The sequence below is a fragment of the Monodon monoceros genome, unplaced genomic scaffold (assembly GCF_005190385.1).
Source record: "Monodon monoceros isolate NGI ecotype Baffin Bay Population unplaced genomic scaffold, NGI_Narwhal_1 Super_Scaffold_21, whole genome shotgun sequence".
Classification (NCBI taxonomy): domain Eukaryota; kingdom Metazoa; phylum Chordata; class Mammalia; order Artiodactyla; family Monodontidae; genus Monodon; species Monodon monoceros.
This window is the reverse complement of record NW_021703778.1, coordinates 168910065-168929618: the sequence shown is the minus strand read 5'-3', so window position 1 is coordinate 168929618 and position 19554 is coordinate 168910065. Positions and strand designations below refer to the sequence as shown.

At 46.8% G+C, this 19554-nt stretch overlaps 1 protein-coding gene across 3 annotated transcripts; it reads right to left on the bottom strand.

Moving 5' to 3' along the window:
• Positions 1-8: 8 nt before the first annotated feature.
• On the bottom strand, positions 9-19243 carry CCNK (cyclin K). Of its 3 annotated transcripts, none has more exons than XM_029239208.1 (11): positions 19168-19243; positions 14757-15005; positions 14198-14279; positions 12556-12687; positions 8645-8750; positions 8086-8143; positions 6931-7100; positions 6308-6579; positions 5557-5590; positions 2666-2737; positions 9-1370 (listed from the first exon to the last, which is right to left on the bottom strand). In XM_029239208.1, the coding sequence occupies exons 2-11, from the start codon at positions 14951-14953 to the stop codon at positions 745-747; spliced, it is 1749 nt and encodes a 582-aa protein (XP_029095041.1). In that variant the 5' UTR covers positions 14954-15005; positions 19168-19243; the 3' UTR covers positions 9-744. The 3 variants fall into 3 exon arrangements, with proteins under 3 accessions (XP_029095041.1, XP_029095042.1, XP_029095043.1); XM_029239209.1 differs by having other exon boundaries at positions 26-1370; positions 19104-19201; XM_029239210.1 differs by lacking the exon at positions 19168-19243 and adding an exon at positions 18926-18952 and having other exon boundaries at positions 26-1370.
• Between the last annotated feature and the right edge of the window lie 311 nt (positions 19244-19554).

Sequence of the window (19554 nt, the reverse complement as noted above, 5' to 3'; positions counted from 1 at the left end):
AGGCGTCATTTCAGAACTGATTTTATTTGGGTAACTGACTGAAGGAGTCTCATTTGTAACCAAGATGGAATTCACAGTATGTTGTTACATTCACACTTAAAAAATATATCTCTATGTACAGGAATTTGCAAATTGATGTAAACATACATTACTTCCAAGTACATTTCTCCCCTTCTTCCTGGAGGAAAAAGAATAGAGCCATCCAGCAAGTCAACCCCTTCAAAATAACTTAAACGCAAAGGATGTAAGTATCTCTAAATCAAAAATGTGGTTCAACTGACCTACACGTGTCATGGGAGAGAACATCATGGAATGACAGCAAGGACAACAGCCTGACTTCAGATGGAACCGGACTATTTAAAATGGCGTTTCCAGGAAAAATAGGCACTGATTTCTAGAAGGAAATTCACTCCTTACTGAAGCTATTTATTGAGCCAATATGGCTGGTTAACATTCTCACTAGTGTAAAGTAACTCAGCGCAGGACTCGCGGACGACGCTGGTTGAGACCAAACGCACAGTCGGGTCACAACCGGCTCTGCCTGGGCTCCAGTGAGAGCTGCTGTCCCCACTCCCCAGATGTGGAGGACCACCCCAATTTCACCTCGGGGGTCCGGTCCATTTCTTCCCATACTACAACTGTGTAGCATTATACAAGGTACCCCTGCGGCTTACCCACTTAAACTACTTTTCAAGTTAATTAGAAAAACTTTTCTTTAAAAAACGAAGAAAGAAGGGCGCCAGGTTACCTCATCCAGGCTGCCCGCCCCAGCCCCCCGACTGGAGGCATGCCAGGTGGCGGGATGGGCGGGGGCACAGGCGGCTGCCCTCCAGGGGGCACAGCTGGAGGCGGGTAGCTAGCCGGTGGCAGGCCCAGGCCTGGAGGAGGGTGAGGGGGCACTGCGTGGGTGGGCGGCATGCGGGGGGGTGGCGGCGGGAAATTGGGGTTGTAGGTGGGCGGGGGGGGCGGGTAGCCAGGGGCGGGGGGAGGGATGGCGGGTGGCGGGAAGGAGGCTGGCGGCGGTGGCACGGGCGGCGGGGGCGGGTTCGGGGGGTAGACGTGGGGGTGATAGGGCAGGTGAGCCGGCGGGCCGTAGGCGGGGGGCAGAGCCCCGTAGGAGGGGCCCTCGGTCTTCATCATGGACTGGAGGCTCTGGTAGCCCTCTCCGGACATGTAGGAGCTGCTGGTAGACATGCCGGTGATGTAGCTGGAGGGCGGCGGGGGCGGGGGCCGGTGTGGCAGTGGCGGAGGCTGGTGCACGGGGGCCGGGTGGGCCGGAGGGGGGATCTGGACTTTGGGGAGGTCGCCGGCTTCCACGGGGCCTGGCGGCTCAGCCTCGCCCAAGGCGGCTGCGAGGGGTGGCTTCCGGTCTGCAGAAGGGAGACAGGCCACTGCCAGCTCTGGGACGGCTCCCGGCAGGCGCCCCCGGGGGCTGTGCGTGTAGGGGGGGGGGATCCACCAACTCCCTCGGGGCAGGGAAGCCCCCCCCCACCCCGACAGCTCACGGCCACTCCGGGGGTTCCTGGCCCTGTCACAGCACCGTGGGCCGTCTTCCAGAGGAGCGGCAAGCAGCTGTCACCTTTGTGGCCAGACAGCACGGCCTGCGCCCGTGTCCCGAAGCCAGCGGCTCATGTGCTGTCACGCAGGCCCTGCACCTTGCCTCCAGCCACTCTGGGTGTTCCCTCCCCGCTCCCCAGCGCACCAGGCACGGGCAGTCCCGGGGGCACACGGAGTCCCTTCCGCCCACACCCCCAGCCCTCTTTCTAGTACAAACGTGCGCGGGGCCCCTTCCTTCTGCCTGTCTCGCCTCCAGAGGCTGTGAGCCCAGGGCCAGGACGCAGCACCGTCTGCGGGTGGCACTGGCATTTGGCAGGACGCCTGAGAGGTGGTCACACGAGTGACGTGGCGTTAAACACACGCCGGGACGGCCTCTGACACCCCAACGGCCCATGTGAGCGGCATTCCGGCCCGTGCCCTGTGTGGCGGGGGCACCGCTCCCCGCCCTGGCTCCCTGGTGGCCAGCAGCTGACCGGGAGAGCTGAAGCCCCCAGAAGCTCAGAAGTCGCTGGAGTATCTCCCACCTTCTGGCACACACACCCTAACTCCTGCCTTCTCTAGTTGGACACTTCACCTTCCAAAGCGTCGCCACAGCTGAAGGATGAAAGTTCTTTACATTTTTCTCCTCTATCTTTAATGATGCTGAGGCAGCGTCCCGGTTCACTGTGTGCCTGTGAAGGCCTCTTCACTCTATTCTCCACATGACTCCATGAACAACTGCTTACTCTCCAAAGGGTACTGAGAAGACGCCCTGCCAACGGGAAGCCGACGCGAGAGCCTGGAGTCTAAGGTCAACAGCGATCTGCCCAGATCTCGACAATGTTCCTAAGTTGGCAGGGCTTTGTTTGCCTAAAACCGATTCTAAAGTCATTTATCCTCCACCATTTCTGGATGTGAGAGGTCAGAGAATATTCAGATATACTTAGAATTCACATCCTCAAGCTATCTGGTTGTAAAAAAACCAATTTTTTGAAAAATCCTAGGTCATTAACGGCTCTCTAAATTTCTGAAATTCCTCCATAAATCCTCCCCAGGATTTCCCAAGTGTGCCCTTCAAAAAGGCAGCAAGCAAAGCTGGCCCTCCCAGCTGCCTGCAGGCAGCACTCACCTGGAGGTGGATGGGCTGGAGGCAATGGAGGGTGAGGGGGCTCAATTTTGGGAATTTTAGGTGGTGGTGGTTCTGAAAAGAAAAAGTAGATTAAAAAGCTACTCTTCATATAGAATAAGTATGTCAGAGAGAGCGAGAGAGGAGAAGAAGAAAAATGCACTGTTAAGGAATTTTCTGGGGGAAAAGGCTGATATGACCAAGGCTTTAAGGGAAGCTGAGGAAGGCACCAGATAAACCATCCTTTTAAAAGGACAAAACAAATGAAACAAATACATCCCCCCTCCAGCTCCTGCCACCCCACGCCTCTCGCCTCCTTCCGAAAGTAAAAACCCTCTCGCTTCTCACAGCCCGCCAGCCCATTTTCCACCTCTGCCCAACTTCCTCCTGACCACTTAAGACGAGCCCTCCAATGACACGAGAGCAGCAGACTGCATCTCAGTTACCAAGTGGTACCCGTCAGGGTCCTCACTAACACGCAGAGCACCGAGAAAGGCCCCAAGTGCTCCCAGGAGAAGCCGGCACCTTTTAACTCTTGTCTAGGCACACTTAAGTTTGTTTTCCCTCTCACAAATGTTTACTCCTAGTTATAGCAGCACACCTGAACTGGCGTCGGTAGAGACCTGGAGGCTGGCGAATGGACAGAAAAGCAAGGTGGTTGGGACCGCGTGGGGCAGAGGACAGAGCCCGTCCTTTAGGGTGGAGCAGCTGCATGTAACCAGCATCCTCAGTGACAATCCTAAGTCGCCAAGACAGGCTGCGCACATCCAGCATCTTCCGCTTGTGGCGGCAGAGAGAGTGCGCACTATCAAGAAAGAATGCCATCTTTTCGCTTGCATGGTTTGGTTCTTTCTTCCTGAAACTCACTTTATTGTGGCTCGTACGCTGCTCTGCTCTGCTTCTGCTCTGGCACTGCTCAACGTTCTTGGCTTCCTGTGTCCCAGACACAGGCTGAATTCAAGGTCCAGGGACATCCCTCTCTCTATTCTCTTCCTCAGAGACCAAATCCCCCGTCTCTAGGCAGAGGAGCTGCAGATCTATGCCTCTGCCTTCCATCTCTCCTCCCAAACCGTGGAGCAGGCTCCTGGGCCCCGTCCCGAGACCGAGCAGCCCACCCCTCTCACGCAGGCGCCCCCCTCCAGCCCCTCCCACAGATGGCTGAGCTGAGGTCATCTAGGTCAGTGCTGTCTGACAGAAATATAAGGAGAGCCACACAGGCAATTTTACATCTTCTAGTAGCCACGCTGAAAAGTACAAAGAGGTGAAATTAATTTTAATACGGTCTTTGATTCAACCTGGTATTATCAAGAATTCTGTCATCTTAATGTGGAATCAATGTAGAATTTTATTAATGAGATTTTTAATGTTCTTTTCTCTAACTCTTAGAGATCGGTGTGTCTTCTGCACTGAGGGCACGTGGTATTTTTGGAGTAGGCCACATGTCAAGCGCTCACCAGCCCTCTGCAACCCAGAGAACAGTGGGGTCCTGCTTCCAGGCCCCAAGGCACCCCCGACACCAGGTCTCCCTCCGGGGCTCGCAGGCTCCTCCCCATTCCCCACCCTCTTGCCATTACTGCTGCCAGGGGAACTCTCTCTACAATGAACTCAGACCGTGCCATTCTCCTGCTCAAACGCCTCCACTGGCTCCCCTGCCTATGCAGAATCCACCCTCCACCAGGTGGGCGCTATCACCTGCTTGTAGCACATTTTCAGTCCTAGCAAAAGCTACTCCTTTTTAACCCTTCACAGTCCAGTAAGACTCCCCTCTCTGTTATCTCCCAAATTCTCCACCCCACTGTTCCCTCTGCTCCTCTGCCTGAAGGCTCCACCCTGTCAGTCCGTGTCGCTCAAGGCAAGTCCCCCTCCAAGGCCACCCGGGCTCGTTTCTGCCTCTTGAAGACACAGCGCCAGCTCAGTTGACCCAGCATCCATGCGGCACGGAGTGCAGCCCCCTCTTCTGCGTCTCGCACTTACTGTTTGCCCATCTGGAGCTAAAAAAATCTCCCCTGTAATGAACTCATCATCCCCACAAAGATCCTGAGAAAAAGGAGCTTTACTGTGACTTGAAGATCTCACAATAGTTCAATAAATAATTCACTGGGTTCCTACCTGGAACTAAGCGACAGAGAAACAGAGATGAGTAAACATGGTCTGTGCCAGCACAGGGTTCAGTACTACAGGCTGACCCGGAGACAAAACACTTCTGGTTTTCTCCTCTGTGATCTTGCAGGTTTTGCTCACACTTTGTTAGTTTCCAATACAGAAACAAGTTAATCAACTCTGGGCTCCACAAATATGGGGGAAAAAACGTGTTTAAAAGAAGCCTGCCCCCCGTAAGCAGCAGGGCAGCACGCCTACTGCGGCTCCGATCCTTTCTACCCATTGCTCTGCTGCTTGCTGCTCAGTCTGGGGGTGCCCGGGGCCCTTCACTCTGTCGACTGTGGCGGGCTTAACTAACCTCCAAAGATAAGTGTTGCTGCAGCAGTTCGCCTACTTTCCTAATTATAGTTTGATATACAGTCGGCCCTTCGCATCCGTGGACAGGGAGGGTGGACTATGAAACCCAAGCAAGCATCTGCGGGTCCTGGCATCCAAGGCGGGTCCTAGAGCCAATTCCCCGTGGATACCAAGGGATGACTTATGTTACCAAGCACATTTTTATTGCCACTAACTTTTTTTTTTCTGTGTTGATACTGTTAAAGTACAATCCAAAAATATACAGTCAGGGAATACACAGAGAAGACAACGCAGCTAGCGTAAAGTTTTTGATGGGCTCTAACGTTAAATTTTAAGGCCAATCTAAATCTGAAAGGAAACAACTTTTGACTAAGAATTTAAAGTCTTGATAAACAACATACAGAACTAAAAAACGAAACACAAGAATATAAAATTACCTGATGCTTTGCTCTCTTCTTTGGGAGAAACAACCTGTTACAAAAGAAAATACACAACTGTTAATCAAGGCCCTAGATGCAGTGAGGAAAAACTGATCATTCAGGCACTGAACAGAATCATAGCCACAACGTGGACTCAGACAAAAATTAATTTTGGCTTGAACTTGCAGAGCAAACCATGGCACCTAACAGATCATTTCTGCCTCCTTCCTCTTCCCTTTCAAATCAGACAGCAGGCAGAATTACTAACTTTTCTGACTAGTGAGTTCTGAGCACTAAGTTTCACGCCCTCCATCGAGCTGTCTTAACCGTGGTGAGGGTGCTTGCTGACCGCCCCTATCCCGTGGGGCTTCCTTGGGGTCTGTGTCACAACGTACGGCTTCCTCCACTGGCGCGGCTGCTACCATGGGGAGAAACTTTTACAAATACCCCCGTGTCGTTTAAAGACATGGGAGACACCTATTCCGGCAGTCAGTGTGCAGATGTGGAAACTACACCCGGGCACGTTTTGGGGCCCTGACACAGGCAGCAGCGGCTGGAGGAGGACAGAGCCGTCCTGGCTCCAAAAGGTACCTCTCCTCTGACCAGGCCAGCTGTCAGGCTGCCTGTGGCCATACAGGCAGACGGGGAGGTGCATCGTGTCACTCCCTGCTTCTGGTGTTCCGTGTGCTGCCTCAGAAAGGGGCACACACACAGGTGGGGTGTCGCCACGGGAAGCCGGCTGCACCCAGCGCCAACCTGGCGCACTCACCACGGCGCGCTTCGCCTGCCGGGGGGGACTAGGCTGCGGGGACGGTTTCTTGGGCTGCTGGGCCGGTGGTGGTGGCTGCGGCTGGGCTGGCTGCTGCGAGTCCTTCTGCGGGGGCTGGGGCGGCTCGGGGCCTTGAGGCGGCTGTGACTGCGGCGCTGGCGGCGCTGGCGGCGTGGGCTGGAGAGACGGGGGCTGCTGTAGCTGCTGGGGCGTGTGATGAGGCATCTGTTGTTTCCCTTGTGAGTAAAGATCCAGGATCTGGTGGCAGATGTCTAAATGATAGGAAACAATTACATTTGCCACAAATTGATATTTTAAGTAAAATTCTACCTAGAAAAAAACATACTCCCATTTCCCTTGCAGGTGCGATTCCCCAACAAGGGCCAATATGTGTAATTCATATTTGTAATTCACCAATCCCTGGTGTGCACAGCACTGGTGTGCATTTTTAGTTCACCAAAACTAGGTGTTTCGATAGAATGAACATTACATTAGAGAATTTAATTAAAGAATAGTTTGCATGGACTTGTTTGGGAGAATCCATTCTCGGGACTCATTCTTCCTCACAGGGAAGAATGATCTAAATGTGGAACACCCTGCAGAAAGCTCAGCACGCCCCATACCTTCCAAAACATCCACAGGGACGTCTTGCACAAACTGCTCCCACCATCTCCGGTACATGGGTTTGGAGGTCCATTCCTGTATTTCAAATTTGCACAAACGTCCCGCAAGATACATCACTGCCACTGCTATGATCTCTGGTTCCCACTGTAGTGACAAGGTCGTGCAGAGACTAGTTCAACAAGAAAAAGAGGTGACTTGACTTGGATGAGCAAACGTTTATGATTAACCCAATGCATGGAGATTAGATGCCATATCTAAATGTCAGTTTGCTTATTTCTCCCTATACATGATCAAATAAAGTATTATAAAGAAGCAAGTTTTTAGTCTTCTAAATGTACCGAGATAAGTTACTTTAACCATAGCTACTAATTTGTTCCTTAAAAAATCAGAATTCCAGCACATTCAAAAATTGCTATGTCGGGCCTCCCTGGTGGCGCAGTGGTTGAGAGTCCGCCTGCCGATGCAGGGGACGCGGGTTTGTGCCCCGGTCCAGGAAGATCCCACATGCCGCGGAGCGGCTGGGCCCGTGAGCCATGGCCGCTGGGCCTGTGCGTCCGGAGCCTGTGCTCTGCAACGGGAGAGGCCACAACGAGAGGCCCGCGTACCGCAAAAAAAAAAAAAAAAAAAAAAAAAAAAATTGCTATGTCATGAAATACAAATGAAAATGCTTAAGTTCTTCAAACGGCTGGAACCCTAGCACTGAACCATCTCCTTACATGATGGCAACTCCACTCGCGGGCATTCTGTTCCCTATCCAGCACCTCCTTAGATCTCTCAGCTCCAAGAACATCAAGGCTCTAAAACCACTACAAGGAAGTATAAAGTTGCAAATATATAGTTTGCAATTTTGCAAAACAAAATGGATTTAAGTATATACGTGTCAAAATTCTCTGGTGTATTGTTTAGGACTTATGTTTCAAACCGGTGATAAGATTTCAGCATCCTATACCACCGTGATGTGGCAGGGTATCCCCTCTGCCGGGAAGCAGGTGACCTGGACTTTAACTCCAAGTCTGCCGTTAACTGGCTCCTTAAGCTGGGGCAAGTCAGTTTCCTGACTACAAAATAAGGGGTTTGGATTAGGATTAGATGACACGTAAAGTCCCTACCTATTTTAAAACACCATAATTAAACCAACATTTGAACCCATGTACCTGTCGTTTACGAATGTCCAAGCCATTTGAACCAACTTTTGAATTTTGTTTTTATCACCTAGAAACGGGGAAGAAAAGGCAAATTAGTAATAGAAAGGAAAAAAAAAAAGAAGAATGAATGAGAAGCAACAAGTACTTGTTTAAAGCCTACTGTGTGCTTAGCACCACCCCCAATACACAGCAAAGAGCTTCTGCCTGGGAAACAAGGACAAATGAGTGGGCCCAAGTCCCACCTCTGTTCTCTTTCTGCATGACCTACACTGAACCACCATTTATGGGAAACCTGGCTCCAAGCCTGATTTTATTAGGCTATTTAAAAAATCCTTACTCATTTTCCTGCCTCATATCACTTGGCAACTGGATGACAGAATCTGTTTATACATAAAAGGAAACAGTGCTAACAGCTATAATATTGAATTGTCTGGCAAGCTATGGCCTAGGTACTTCACACACTGAACTTTCCGCTGTCCTCTTTTGAGAAGCGTAATCTGAGTATCATCAAATTATTATAAAGATCTGATTTCAGAATGAAAAAGTTCTCTTAACTTTTTTTTCTTACCTTTGAGCTGTTTCGCATACTTGAGTAGGAATTGGTATGGATGTTCCACCTGTAAATCAAACTTTATGGTCTGTAGTAAGATTCTCTCCAGAACCATTACTTCTTCCTAAAAATGAAATAACAAATGTTGAGACAGTAATTTCAATCACACGTCAGAAACAGCATTAAAAAAGTGAGCTTTCCTTTTATTCTCTCTTCAAGTTATATTTTAGCAACTATTTTTCATTCCTTTTCTCCTCTCTCCCACTCAGGCCTTTAACATGCTCACAATGATAAAATCTGAAAAGAACTAAAAGTAGGAAGACAAAACAATCAGAGTTAATTTTTCAAACCTACTTGAAACAAAGTAAACATTCTTAGAAATGTTATTATTTTCCATACAGATGAGTCCCCTTTACAAAATAGACCTTTACTTTACAGATACTTTAGTTTCCTCCCAGACCTCCATTAAAAAAATGCAATCTTCCAGGCATTTACATTGAAAATTTTAAGCAAGTAAGATTATGACAGTGGCAGCTTCATGCAAACCTGGACAGTGAATTTTGTGTGTGTGTGTCTGTGTGTGAGAGAGAGAGATAGAGAGAGAGAGATAGAGATAGATAGAGAGAGAGAGAGAGAGAGAGAGAGAGAGAATGGTAGAACATCATTTTTGTGTTTTAATCATTCATCTACCTGAAACAAGGTATCCCAATGTCATTTAATAAGTAAATTATCATTTTCTCTTCTATTAAGCCACATCCTTAACTGTCTATACACACACACACACATGCGCACACACACACAATCTTTTCTGTTCACTGCTCTGTTTGTCTACTTCTGTACCAGGATCAGAGATTTAACATTTGGAAGGGACAGTTCAATGATTATTCCTCTTTTAAAAACCTTTCTTGTTTTAGCCATGTTCCCCCCACCACCATCATTTTATTTAGTATCATTCTAGGAAAAATGAAAGCTACTGATGTTCTGATTGGGAACTCACTGAATTTACAGAATAATTTAGGGAAATAGGCATTTTAAACTACACTGAATCTTCCTATCAAAAATTTATTTACGAAAATCTTCTTTTCAGTCCTTCAGTAGTTTTAAAGCCTCCCCGCCCCAACATGGTTTCCACAAATTTATTATAAGGTTTATTCCTGGATATATTATTTTACTGCTGCTACTGTAAATGGAATCTCTTCTTTTATTATGCTTTCTAATGTCCATAAACAACTTCTTGAATTCAACCTCTGTAGAGCCTGACTGTCCGAGCACTTACAATTTTACTTGATTGTAAAATACAATTAAGATGCTCTGTGTGGCAAGAACAATTACAATCACTTGTTTGAGTCCAAGAAGAAAGGGCCTTGGAGAGACTGACAATCTCATCATTAACAGCTGCATAAACCCGTTAACTCTGGGAAGAGAAGCCATGTAGATAACGGGCTTTCAGGTTAAAGTATGGCATCACACTTCACAGAATGTAGAGATGATTCTACCATGAGTGTTACTCCAAACGGCAGGGCAAGGTGAATGTCTTTCCACCCTTGTTTCCCAAGTGTTCTCTCAGGAAAGCTTTTTAAAATCTTAAGGTTTTCACACAGTATCAAAAAAAATCCCACTATCACTGTCCCCCCACCCCACTTTTGTCACCACCTGTTTTCCAGACGTTTCAACATATCCCTTAAATTTAGAAACAATCTTTTACCAAGTGTCCAGACTGTAGCCCATATAGTATTACGAGACAGCCCAAGGCCTGGCCTCCCTTTGTGTTTCAAATACTCAATTAATGGAATAATTATAGGTCTGTGTGCCAACATGATTCCTCAGGGAACTTTCCCTCAGCCCCACACTTCCTGTCTGGAGCACCTGTCTAGGTTCCCAGATCGAATGCCCTCACCGCACCTTTCAATAACTTTTATAGCATTTATCACAACTCATAATCAGGTAGCTGGCTATCTGAATATTTGATTAAAATCTGTCCCACCACTCGACTGTAAAATCCATGAGAGCAAAAGCCAGGCCTGCTTTGCCACCTGTTCATGTCTAGTGCCTAATGCAGAGCCTGGAACAAATATTTGTTGAACGCACGAGAAATTAATGTAACAGGGAGAAACCACAGAGTTAGGGCAAAGCTAAGTAAGACCAAAAAGTTGCACATGATTCAGGACCGTATTTTTTCTAATTGCTTATATTGCCGCCTCCCCCCAAACTTCCCTCCTCTCCTCTCCAGTGAGGAAGATGTCTTCCACAATGTCCTCACTGCTCCCAGATCCACGGTTCCTTCCTTTGGCCCCGACACCCAGTCATGCCTGGGGAGACTGCACATGAGAGAGGGGAGGGCAGGCTGCAAAGCCCCTCTGCCCACCTGAGTCAGGCTGGCCTGGCTTAAAAGCCTCATTAGCATGGCTGTTGCCCTCTTCCTGACTTCTGGGCCCTGGAGCTGCAGAACTTCTGCCTCACTGTGCCTGGCCGGGATCTTGGTTTCCTGACGTATTGGTACAGTGGGTAAAGGCTGAAAGCAGAAGGGGACTCCTCCAAAGGCGCCCTGGACAGAACACGCCAGCTGCTGCCACGTGCCCTTGCCCTGCGGTGCTTCCAGGTCGTTGCGACTCCTTCTGGGTAACCACAGCTCAGCAGCCGCAAGGTCCCTCTGCCCCTGTGACCAAGACCTGACTAGAGCACAACACATTCCTACAACTGTCTCCCTGCTGTGTGAAAATCAAAAACCCACAGGCACTGGAAACATTATCTGATGCTACGTTACTTTTATAAAAGTACATTTTTGACCACTGTTAGTATGAATTCCTCATGGGCTCAACATTTTTATAAACAGGTGAATGGATTTATAAAATAAGTTCAAGGGACAGAGTTATCGACACTGACAGTACTTACAAATCACAACCACAGTATGTGCAAAAGCATTCTGGGCCTGTTACCTCCTGGAAGGCACACACGTTGTAGACACACACACAGATTCTGCTGGGTGGGGGAGGCCGACTACCGTGGGAGGCAGTACCAGCTGACTAGGAAAAACAGGGCTGTGGACGTGCTGAACGGCATCGTCTGGCTTAGTTCTGCTTTAACTGTGATTCTGAGTTTCTCCCCACATCCTTAGTTTGTCATTTATTCAACAAGTACCTGTTGAATGCCTACTCTATCCAGCCACTGCACTAGGTATCAGGCAAAACAGACAGGGTCTTAGCTCTCACAGACCTACAATTGAGAAGAGGAATGTTCTTTGTGTGATTATCTGGTTAAAATCTATCCAATTATGAGCTGTGACAAACATTATGAAGGCTAATTCGCAAGTGCTATAAAGGTTACAATGGGGGGACCTTGACAAGAACAGGGGAGGAGGAAAGCTGCCACCGACCCGAAAGTGGTCTCTTTAGAACATAATAAAATCATGTATACAATTATTTTACCACCATTTCCTGACATTAGCAGGGGTTGTGGGGAAGGGACAGGATGGATAGTATATCAACCTGGGTGTCTGCAAATGTTAATACCTTCCACCACTCTTGGGAAGCAAAAGACACACAGCACATGTAGACACACTTGTACATCCAGCATCTGTACATTCTGTCTTCCCAGAAGCCAGCTGGAGATGAACCCAAGAAGCCAAACTGCTTCTGGGCCTAGGAGTGCTAAGGGCCATGAGAGGACTTTGCTCACACATGTTCTATGTGCTACTGCCCCTAACGGGCTCACAACCCAGCATGGCACATTAGCAGATGCTACCTAAGTGTAGGCTACGTTATCTTCCCTCCTTTCTCACAGAAGCAAGGAAGAATACCTTCTGCATAAGTCCTCTTAGGGACACAGGGGGCTGGCAGATACAGGGCCACGGCCGTTGTCAACACAAGGAACTCTATCATAATGCTGTTGTGAGGAATCAAGGCCTGAAGGCAGGAAGTTATGACTCTTACCTTTGGGTCATCTCCAAACTGGCCAAATTGTACATCATTTAATAAACTACGAGCTGTTTTGATGATATCTTTACATTTTTTTGGTGTTTCTTCTACTTTCCCAGCCAGAAAGAGACAACAAGCTCCTGTCACCTAAAAGGAAGACAAAAGCTCCTGAGACCCTGTTATCAAAGCTCACACAGAAACAGAAAAAGCATTTTGGGCTTTCACAACAAACTGGGCTCCCTCACTCTCCTGCCGGCTTCTTTCTCATTTGCAAACACCTGGACACTCTAAAATCTTGAAGGAAATGTCACATACAAATACTCCACCCGCCCCGCCATTTGGCTTCATAAATTATTTTAAATTTAGTTTTCTGAATAAAATGTCATGTAAACAAAGTAGCCACCAGAAAGGGAAAAAAGTCACAGAAACAAATTTTCTTTTCACATTGCAATCTTAAAGACACTGACTCCCTGACTGGTGCACCCAAATGCATGTCCTCTGGAATTCGCCTCTGCACCACTGCCCACGCTTTCTTTTTCCTTCCTCACGCTGCCTGGCTCCTGGTCCAGTTCCTACTCCACTGTGATCTTCTCACTGCTCTACCTTCAGCTTTTCTTTGCCCGCTCGCTCCAGTCTCTCCTACATGCCCCTCCCTTCACAGAATCCTGACCACGTTAGACATCAGTGAGATCCTGTGCCGGGGTACAAAGCGGATCCGGACACGGTCTCCTTCCCCTAGAACGTCACAAATTAATGAGGAAGATGTGTACAAAACTAAGTAAAATCTTAGCAAAAGGAAGACCCCCAGCAGACTAACTTCCTGTTACATCTAATTCTTCTTCTTCATGAAACCCTTCCATCACTTCAGTTTACCTACTGAAGCCACAGTTCCCTAGTCTGGCATTCAAGGCCCACTATGGTCTGGTTCAGTCTACCTTAGCACCCAGGGTCCCAGCATGCCCTTCCCGCCGACAGGCCTCCTGGCTGCCGTGCACGCCTCCGCCAGGCCTTGGCTCATGCTGCCTTCTGCAGGACTGCTGCTCTGTCCCATCTCAGCACGGATAAGTCCTACTTACAGTCAAGGCTTAACCCAGTGCTGGCACCTCCTCCCCAGCATTTTCCTCGATCCCTCTATGATGTAGTTAATCTCTCCCTTGAATGCTACAGCCTTCCTTCTGTACCTCTCCTATGGCCTCACTCTCTACAGTGTGTTCTGTACCTGTCATACCATATACCCTGGACTGAAAGCTACTTGAGGCAGACTCTCGCACAGAGCATAAGACAGTCCATGTCTTAAAGATTAACTGAAGAATAACGGATATGGCATAAAGAACTACTATGCAGTCTTGGCCTTTGTTGGGTCTCAACTGTAAGGCCAATTTTATCTTGGGCAAAGTAACAAGGAAGCAAATTTTCACACTAAGTACAATATGATTATGGTTCATATTGGACTAAATAAAAAACTTAAAAATACTTTAATACAGTAAATTGGGAAAAAAACAAATTTTAGGCTGTTTTTGTTTATATATAATATGTACCATACAAAAATAAATACTTTCTGGAAAATAAAATAAAAAGAGAGACTACAATCTGTCCACTAAACTGTGTGGAAATAATAACATGTGATAGAAAATTATAATAAAATTCAAACACTTACATATCTTGGGAATTGCTTGAAGGAATGAAACATATAGAAGCGATGAAAATAAATTATTCCAGTTGCCAGGGTATCATAGTGTCTGTTGTTCTGGTTAAGGGTTTTAGCCAAGAATTTTTACAGGTTACGTCTTAGTTAAATGTGGAAAAAACAATAAAGACAAACAATAACAACAAGAGCAGTGGGAAAGCAAACACTATCAGTGGCAAAGCAGGTGAATGGGAATCTCCGGGTGTCGGAATTCTGGTACAAGCTGAAGTCTATGCTTTAATAAGGCAGGGCTTCACTATCCTTTAGAAATACTTCAACTGAGGTCACTGGGTGCTATTTTCCATCCTGGTGGCCACCTGCTCAAAGGCTAATTCTACACATTTAAATGATAAAAAGGAAATAGAAAATCCCTGAAGAGCCAAGCAAATCTGAAGTAACATTTAAATAAGAAAGCTAATTAAGAGCTGCTTTAGTCAGGGATGTTACTTGGTCTTTTGTCTATAGCATTTAATTTAATTTGTGGTGGTGGTGGGGAGTCTGTCTATCATAGATCCCAGAATCAGGATACAGTCCCAAACGTGTGCCCACATCAAAGATGAACCGAGCCCCTTCTCGGCGGTAGCGGGCCTCAGTGGCCGGATCGAGTCCTTCTAGTTGAGAGGGTGTATGAGCCAAGTCTTTTTTATCCCAGTACCAACATGGTTTTGTGTGGTCCAGGTTTGCTGAGGTTACTGAAGGGCTTGAATTTTCTTTATTCTCCTTCATTTATTGAAGTAGACTTGTTCTTTCCAACAGTCTTTCTGAAAATGTTAGAATCCTAAAAGAAAGAGAAGAAGCAGTAATGTTGGAAAGGGATACCTCACGTTAAATAATCCCAATCATTATAAACAGTCTACGATCACAGATTTGTACTTGATAAAAATTTTTCAATAGAAGAAGCACTACTGATTGGTAGTTAGAAGCCCAGGCATACCTCCAAACACAAATTTAGCACTTAAGTGACTCACAGTACGATAAATCCCAAATTTCATCGCTTAAAAGGAGGAGCTTTTCTGTCTCATTTCCTTCTGCCTTTTTTCACTAGGCCCACCTCCCTTATGCTGGTCTAGATTCTGTTCTTCAGTAAAACCCAGGTTGGTCCTAACTCCCCCAAAAGATTTATCCTCCAAAATTATCCATTTCTTCCATCCAGCATCCAGTCAAAATTTTCCCTTTTTTAGTTTACTTGATTTCATTTAGGTACTTTCACTTAGAAAAGCCACCAGACTGGATGAATTCGTATCTGCACAAGCCACTGAACTGAGCAATGTAGATCGGGTGTGGGTGCAGTGATCTGGGGAGAAAGGATGGAGGGAGGTAGTCCACAAGGGAAAGAAGGAGTTCCTTTAAATTTTTCTTGCTTTCTCATCCTCTTCTCTTTCATTCAGAATGAAGAGATTCTCTAAAAGCTGTATGCTGAGAAAAGAAAACAAAAAATAAGTACTCTCACCTAGAGGCCATTATAATATGGAAATCGTTTGTAAACTGGATCAGAGAACAGACATTTTCATACAGGGCAGCAAAAGGGTTCTAAAAGAGGTAGCTAGAACCAGGTTGGTCTGGTTCAGCAAGAAAATAGCAGTTCGGCAGCCAGGCTCTGGGCCAGGGCCATCAGTTAATCTGGAAGCCTAACTTCTCCTGTGTGCTGCCTCATTTCTGGTGGGAAAGGTGACATGGAGGGCTGACCACTCTCCTCCTTGCACCTGGGAGCTCTAAAGAGAAACGTTCCCTCCAACAGGAAGAATTAAGTACTACCTGGAGAAAAGTAATCTTCTTGAACTAATTTACACTCTGTGTGACTGAACTGGGCAACGGGTGGGGGCTGGGGGAGACCGGTTAACTAAAGCCTCAGTGTGTATGAAGAGTTCCCAATCAGATGCTCAGTAAGAGTATGAAGAGCTGGGAGTTAGATGTCATACTAGATATATTTTCTCACCTATCAGATTGGCAAAAAGTCCAAAAGTTTGACAATATACTCTGTTGGCAAGGCCAGGGAGAAGCAGGTAATCTCTTATGTCGTTGGTGGGAGTACAAAGCGGAACCACTCTCACAGAGGGGAATTTGGCAATATCTAACAAAATTACATACACATTTGCTCCTTGATTTAGCAATTCCACTTCTAAGTATTTACTCTGACAATAAGATCACAAATATGAAACAACAAGTGCACAAGATCATTCAAAGTATTGTTTATAACAGCAAAAACTGTAAACAACGTGAAAGTCCATTAGGGCACTGGTTGAATAATATGGTACATTAACACAAATGCGTACCATGTAGCTATTAAAAAAGACTGAGAAAGATCTTTAAGTACTTGTATAAAGAAATTTCCAGGATCAGCAAGGTGCAGGAAAGCATACATAGCTATGTTAGTATCTAAGTAAGAAAAGCGGGGAAATACAAAGTAGAAATATCTATTCTTTTTTTCTTTTTTTTTGTGGTACGCGGGCCTCTCACTGTTGTGGCCTCTCCCGTTGCGGAGCACAGGCTCCGGACGCGCAAGCTCAGCGGCCATGGCTCACGGGGCCAGCCGCTCTGCGGCATGTGGGATCTTCCCGGACCGGGTCACGAACCCATGTCCCCTACATCGGCAGGCAGACTCTCAACCACTGTGCCACCAGGGAAGCCCCACAACTGAGTTTTGATAAATTTAATAATTCCTGGCAAATTTACATCTTGTTAGTTTTGGTCTATAATTTCAGCCTTTAAGAACTCTTGAATCCTGAGTGCCATCTAACATACTGGCTAACTATCACTACAGGTTTTGAGTGCATTTATTAATTTGAGAAGCATGCCTCATATATTTAAAGTTGGTAATAAAAAAAAAAAGTGCTAACCAGAGTAAGGGCAAGGCCAGAGCCCTGCAACTTATCTCTAAAGACCTCTCTTCAGGTTGACATCAACCCATTAATCAACATTTGGGGTTTGGTAATTTGAACGGACATATATCCATCTAACTAGACCTTACCCAGTATACTTCTCTCTTGTGTCTATTAGGATAGGAAGAGGGATTATGTTCAGTGTCCTAAGGAAATCTAAATAGACTCATGTCTAGCAATCCCCCATCCACCACCAGTCTAGTAAACTTATAACAAAAGAAAACATGATTTGTGTCACCTGGTTTTCTTAAATTGAAGCTCTGTTGGTTTGAGGGTATGAGCCCTTTTTCCCAAGTACTTAGAAGCTCTCTTCTTGTTGTCCCAACAAGACTCTAAAACAGATTACTAATAAGCTCTAGCATCCAAAGCCACATAATTGCTCTCTGCAAAAACTGACACATTTATCAGACTCCAGTCTTCTATCATTAACTGCACTTTTAAGATTCCTCAAAACCTATGAACAATAATTTCACAATCTTATCTGCATGTATTTTGGTATATCATTTATTTGACCCTGAAAATAGAATTAGATGTAATCCAATTAGATATTCTTTATAATCTCCTCAATTACCTTGAACTTAATCATTCTTGATTTTGTCTTGACCTAGTTTTAGAGACAACAAAACATTTTTCCTTCTAGATACTTAGCAAACTCTCATTGCTTTCAAATATAATCTCCTGAAACGAACAATTTATTTTGTAAGCCAAAACTATGACCATTGATTTTCTTTATGACGTTCAATTTTAGAAATGGCATTTAAAATTTAACAATCTCATTAGCAATTAAAATGTTTCTTTATTGCTTGTTGGTGTAAACTACGTTTTCAAAATGGAACAAATGTTTAACATGCTTTATACAAGAATCAACTAATGTTTCTCAACAAAGCATCAAAAGATAATCAAAAGGAGACAAAAGTAAAAAACAAAACAAAACTAAAATTAGACACCAACGGTAGTCACTCTGAAAAAACAAAGCAATCCTGGATAACTATTACATTCATAGTCAAGATTATTTAACAAGCAGGCATCTAAGAACGCTAAGAATCTTAACCAAATGTCTATCAATACCGCAACTATTACCATCATCCATCCATTCATTCAGCAATGAAGACAGTTTACTATCTGTCAGGCAGGGCTCTAGGTGCTGAGGATATAAAGCTCCTTCGTGGAGCTTTCATTCTAGCAACATCATTCATACAAACCTTAACCAGCGCCAGAATTGCAAGGCAGTGTGCTAGGTATCTTTAACGATACACAAGAGATACACAAGCATTATCAAGTTTCCCTTAAAAACATAAAACAGGCCATCTTCAACTAAATGCTGCGAGAAGCCGTTCCTAACGTCAGAATATTTAGCGAAAGCTCCGTTTGACTGGCAAGCCAAATTTCGGGAGCGCTACCGACCATGCTTTGTGCGGGGAATAGTCTGAGAGCTTTTAGATATCCTCTTGCCTTACGCCTCAACCTTCTAAAGAACAATTCCTCTAGTAACAAACCAAACAACCCAGGAGAGGGTCGGTAAGCGTAATGTGTCGGCAAGAACGAAACTAACCGCGGAAGTGCCTTTTCCTCATTCCTAGTCCCACCCTTGTTACACGGGTCTTCAGATTCCGAAGTCAGAGTACCCCAGATGTGGAACGATACCCAAAGTCTCAGGCGTTACCAAGGTTGGGACCGACACACTGCGAAATAACCGGAAAGACGTGGGTAGTCTTCGGTTGTACCGCTGAGTGTGTGCGCGCCTAAGACCCCTGCCCTTTCTCCCCACCTTCCAGAAAGTCCCCGAACCCTAACCGCCCTTCACTTGGAGCGTCGCTACCTGCTCTACGGTCCGCGCCGGCTTCCCTGACCCGCTCCTGCGCCTCAGGCCCTCTCCCGGAGCGCGTCTCGCGGCCCCGCCGTCGCCCGCTAACTTCGATCTGCACCCGGGGGGTAGCGGAGGGTGGCGGAATCCGGAAAGAGAGACTCCGCCAGCGGATGGAGGCAGGTGGCCATACCCTAATCCGACCTCCAGGTACGCGGGACTTGAGTGGCGCTGCCCGCGGTCCGTCGGTCACTCACCCCTCGCCACAGGCAAGCCCCTTAGCAACGTCTCTCCTTGTTGACTGCGGCCATCTTGGACGTGGAATGTCGGGGAATCTACGTCATCGCGCTGCGTCCGGGACTGGAAATAAGCGACCGGAGGGACGCCTGTCAACCAATGAGAAGAAAGTAGAGCTCTCAAACGTGGAACGAGCCGCCAGTCTTCTCCTGGCCCCTCCCCGCGGGTCAGCGGTCGCTGCGTGAGGGAGGAGGAGCCCACCAGAGGGCCCATCCCGTCGGAGAGAGGGAATTCGGGAGCAACCGAACATGCTAACGGAACTTGGGCGCGAGAGGCGGGGCTCGGCGTGCCGGTCTTCCAATTAACGCCCGGGCATGGGCTCAGCCCAGCCAATTATGGCCCGGAAC

Bases quoted from the DNA above. Each gene is read 5' to 3' on its own strand.
- CCNK (XM_029239208.1), bottom strand. From the start codon at position 14,953: ATGAAGGAGAATAAAGAAAATTCAAGCCCTTCAGTAACCTCAGCAAAC. The intron at 12,688-14,197 runs GTAAGTGTTTGA...TCTTCCTTTTAG, and splicing joins TCAAGCAATTCCCAAGATAT to GTGACAGGAGCTTGTTGTCT. The intron at 8,144-8,644 runs GTAAGAAAAAAA...CCCCGTTTCTAG, and splicing joins GTATGCGAAACAGCTCAAAG to GTGATAAAAACAAAATTCAA.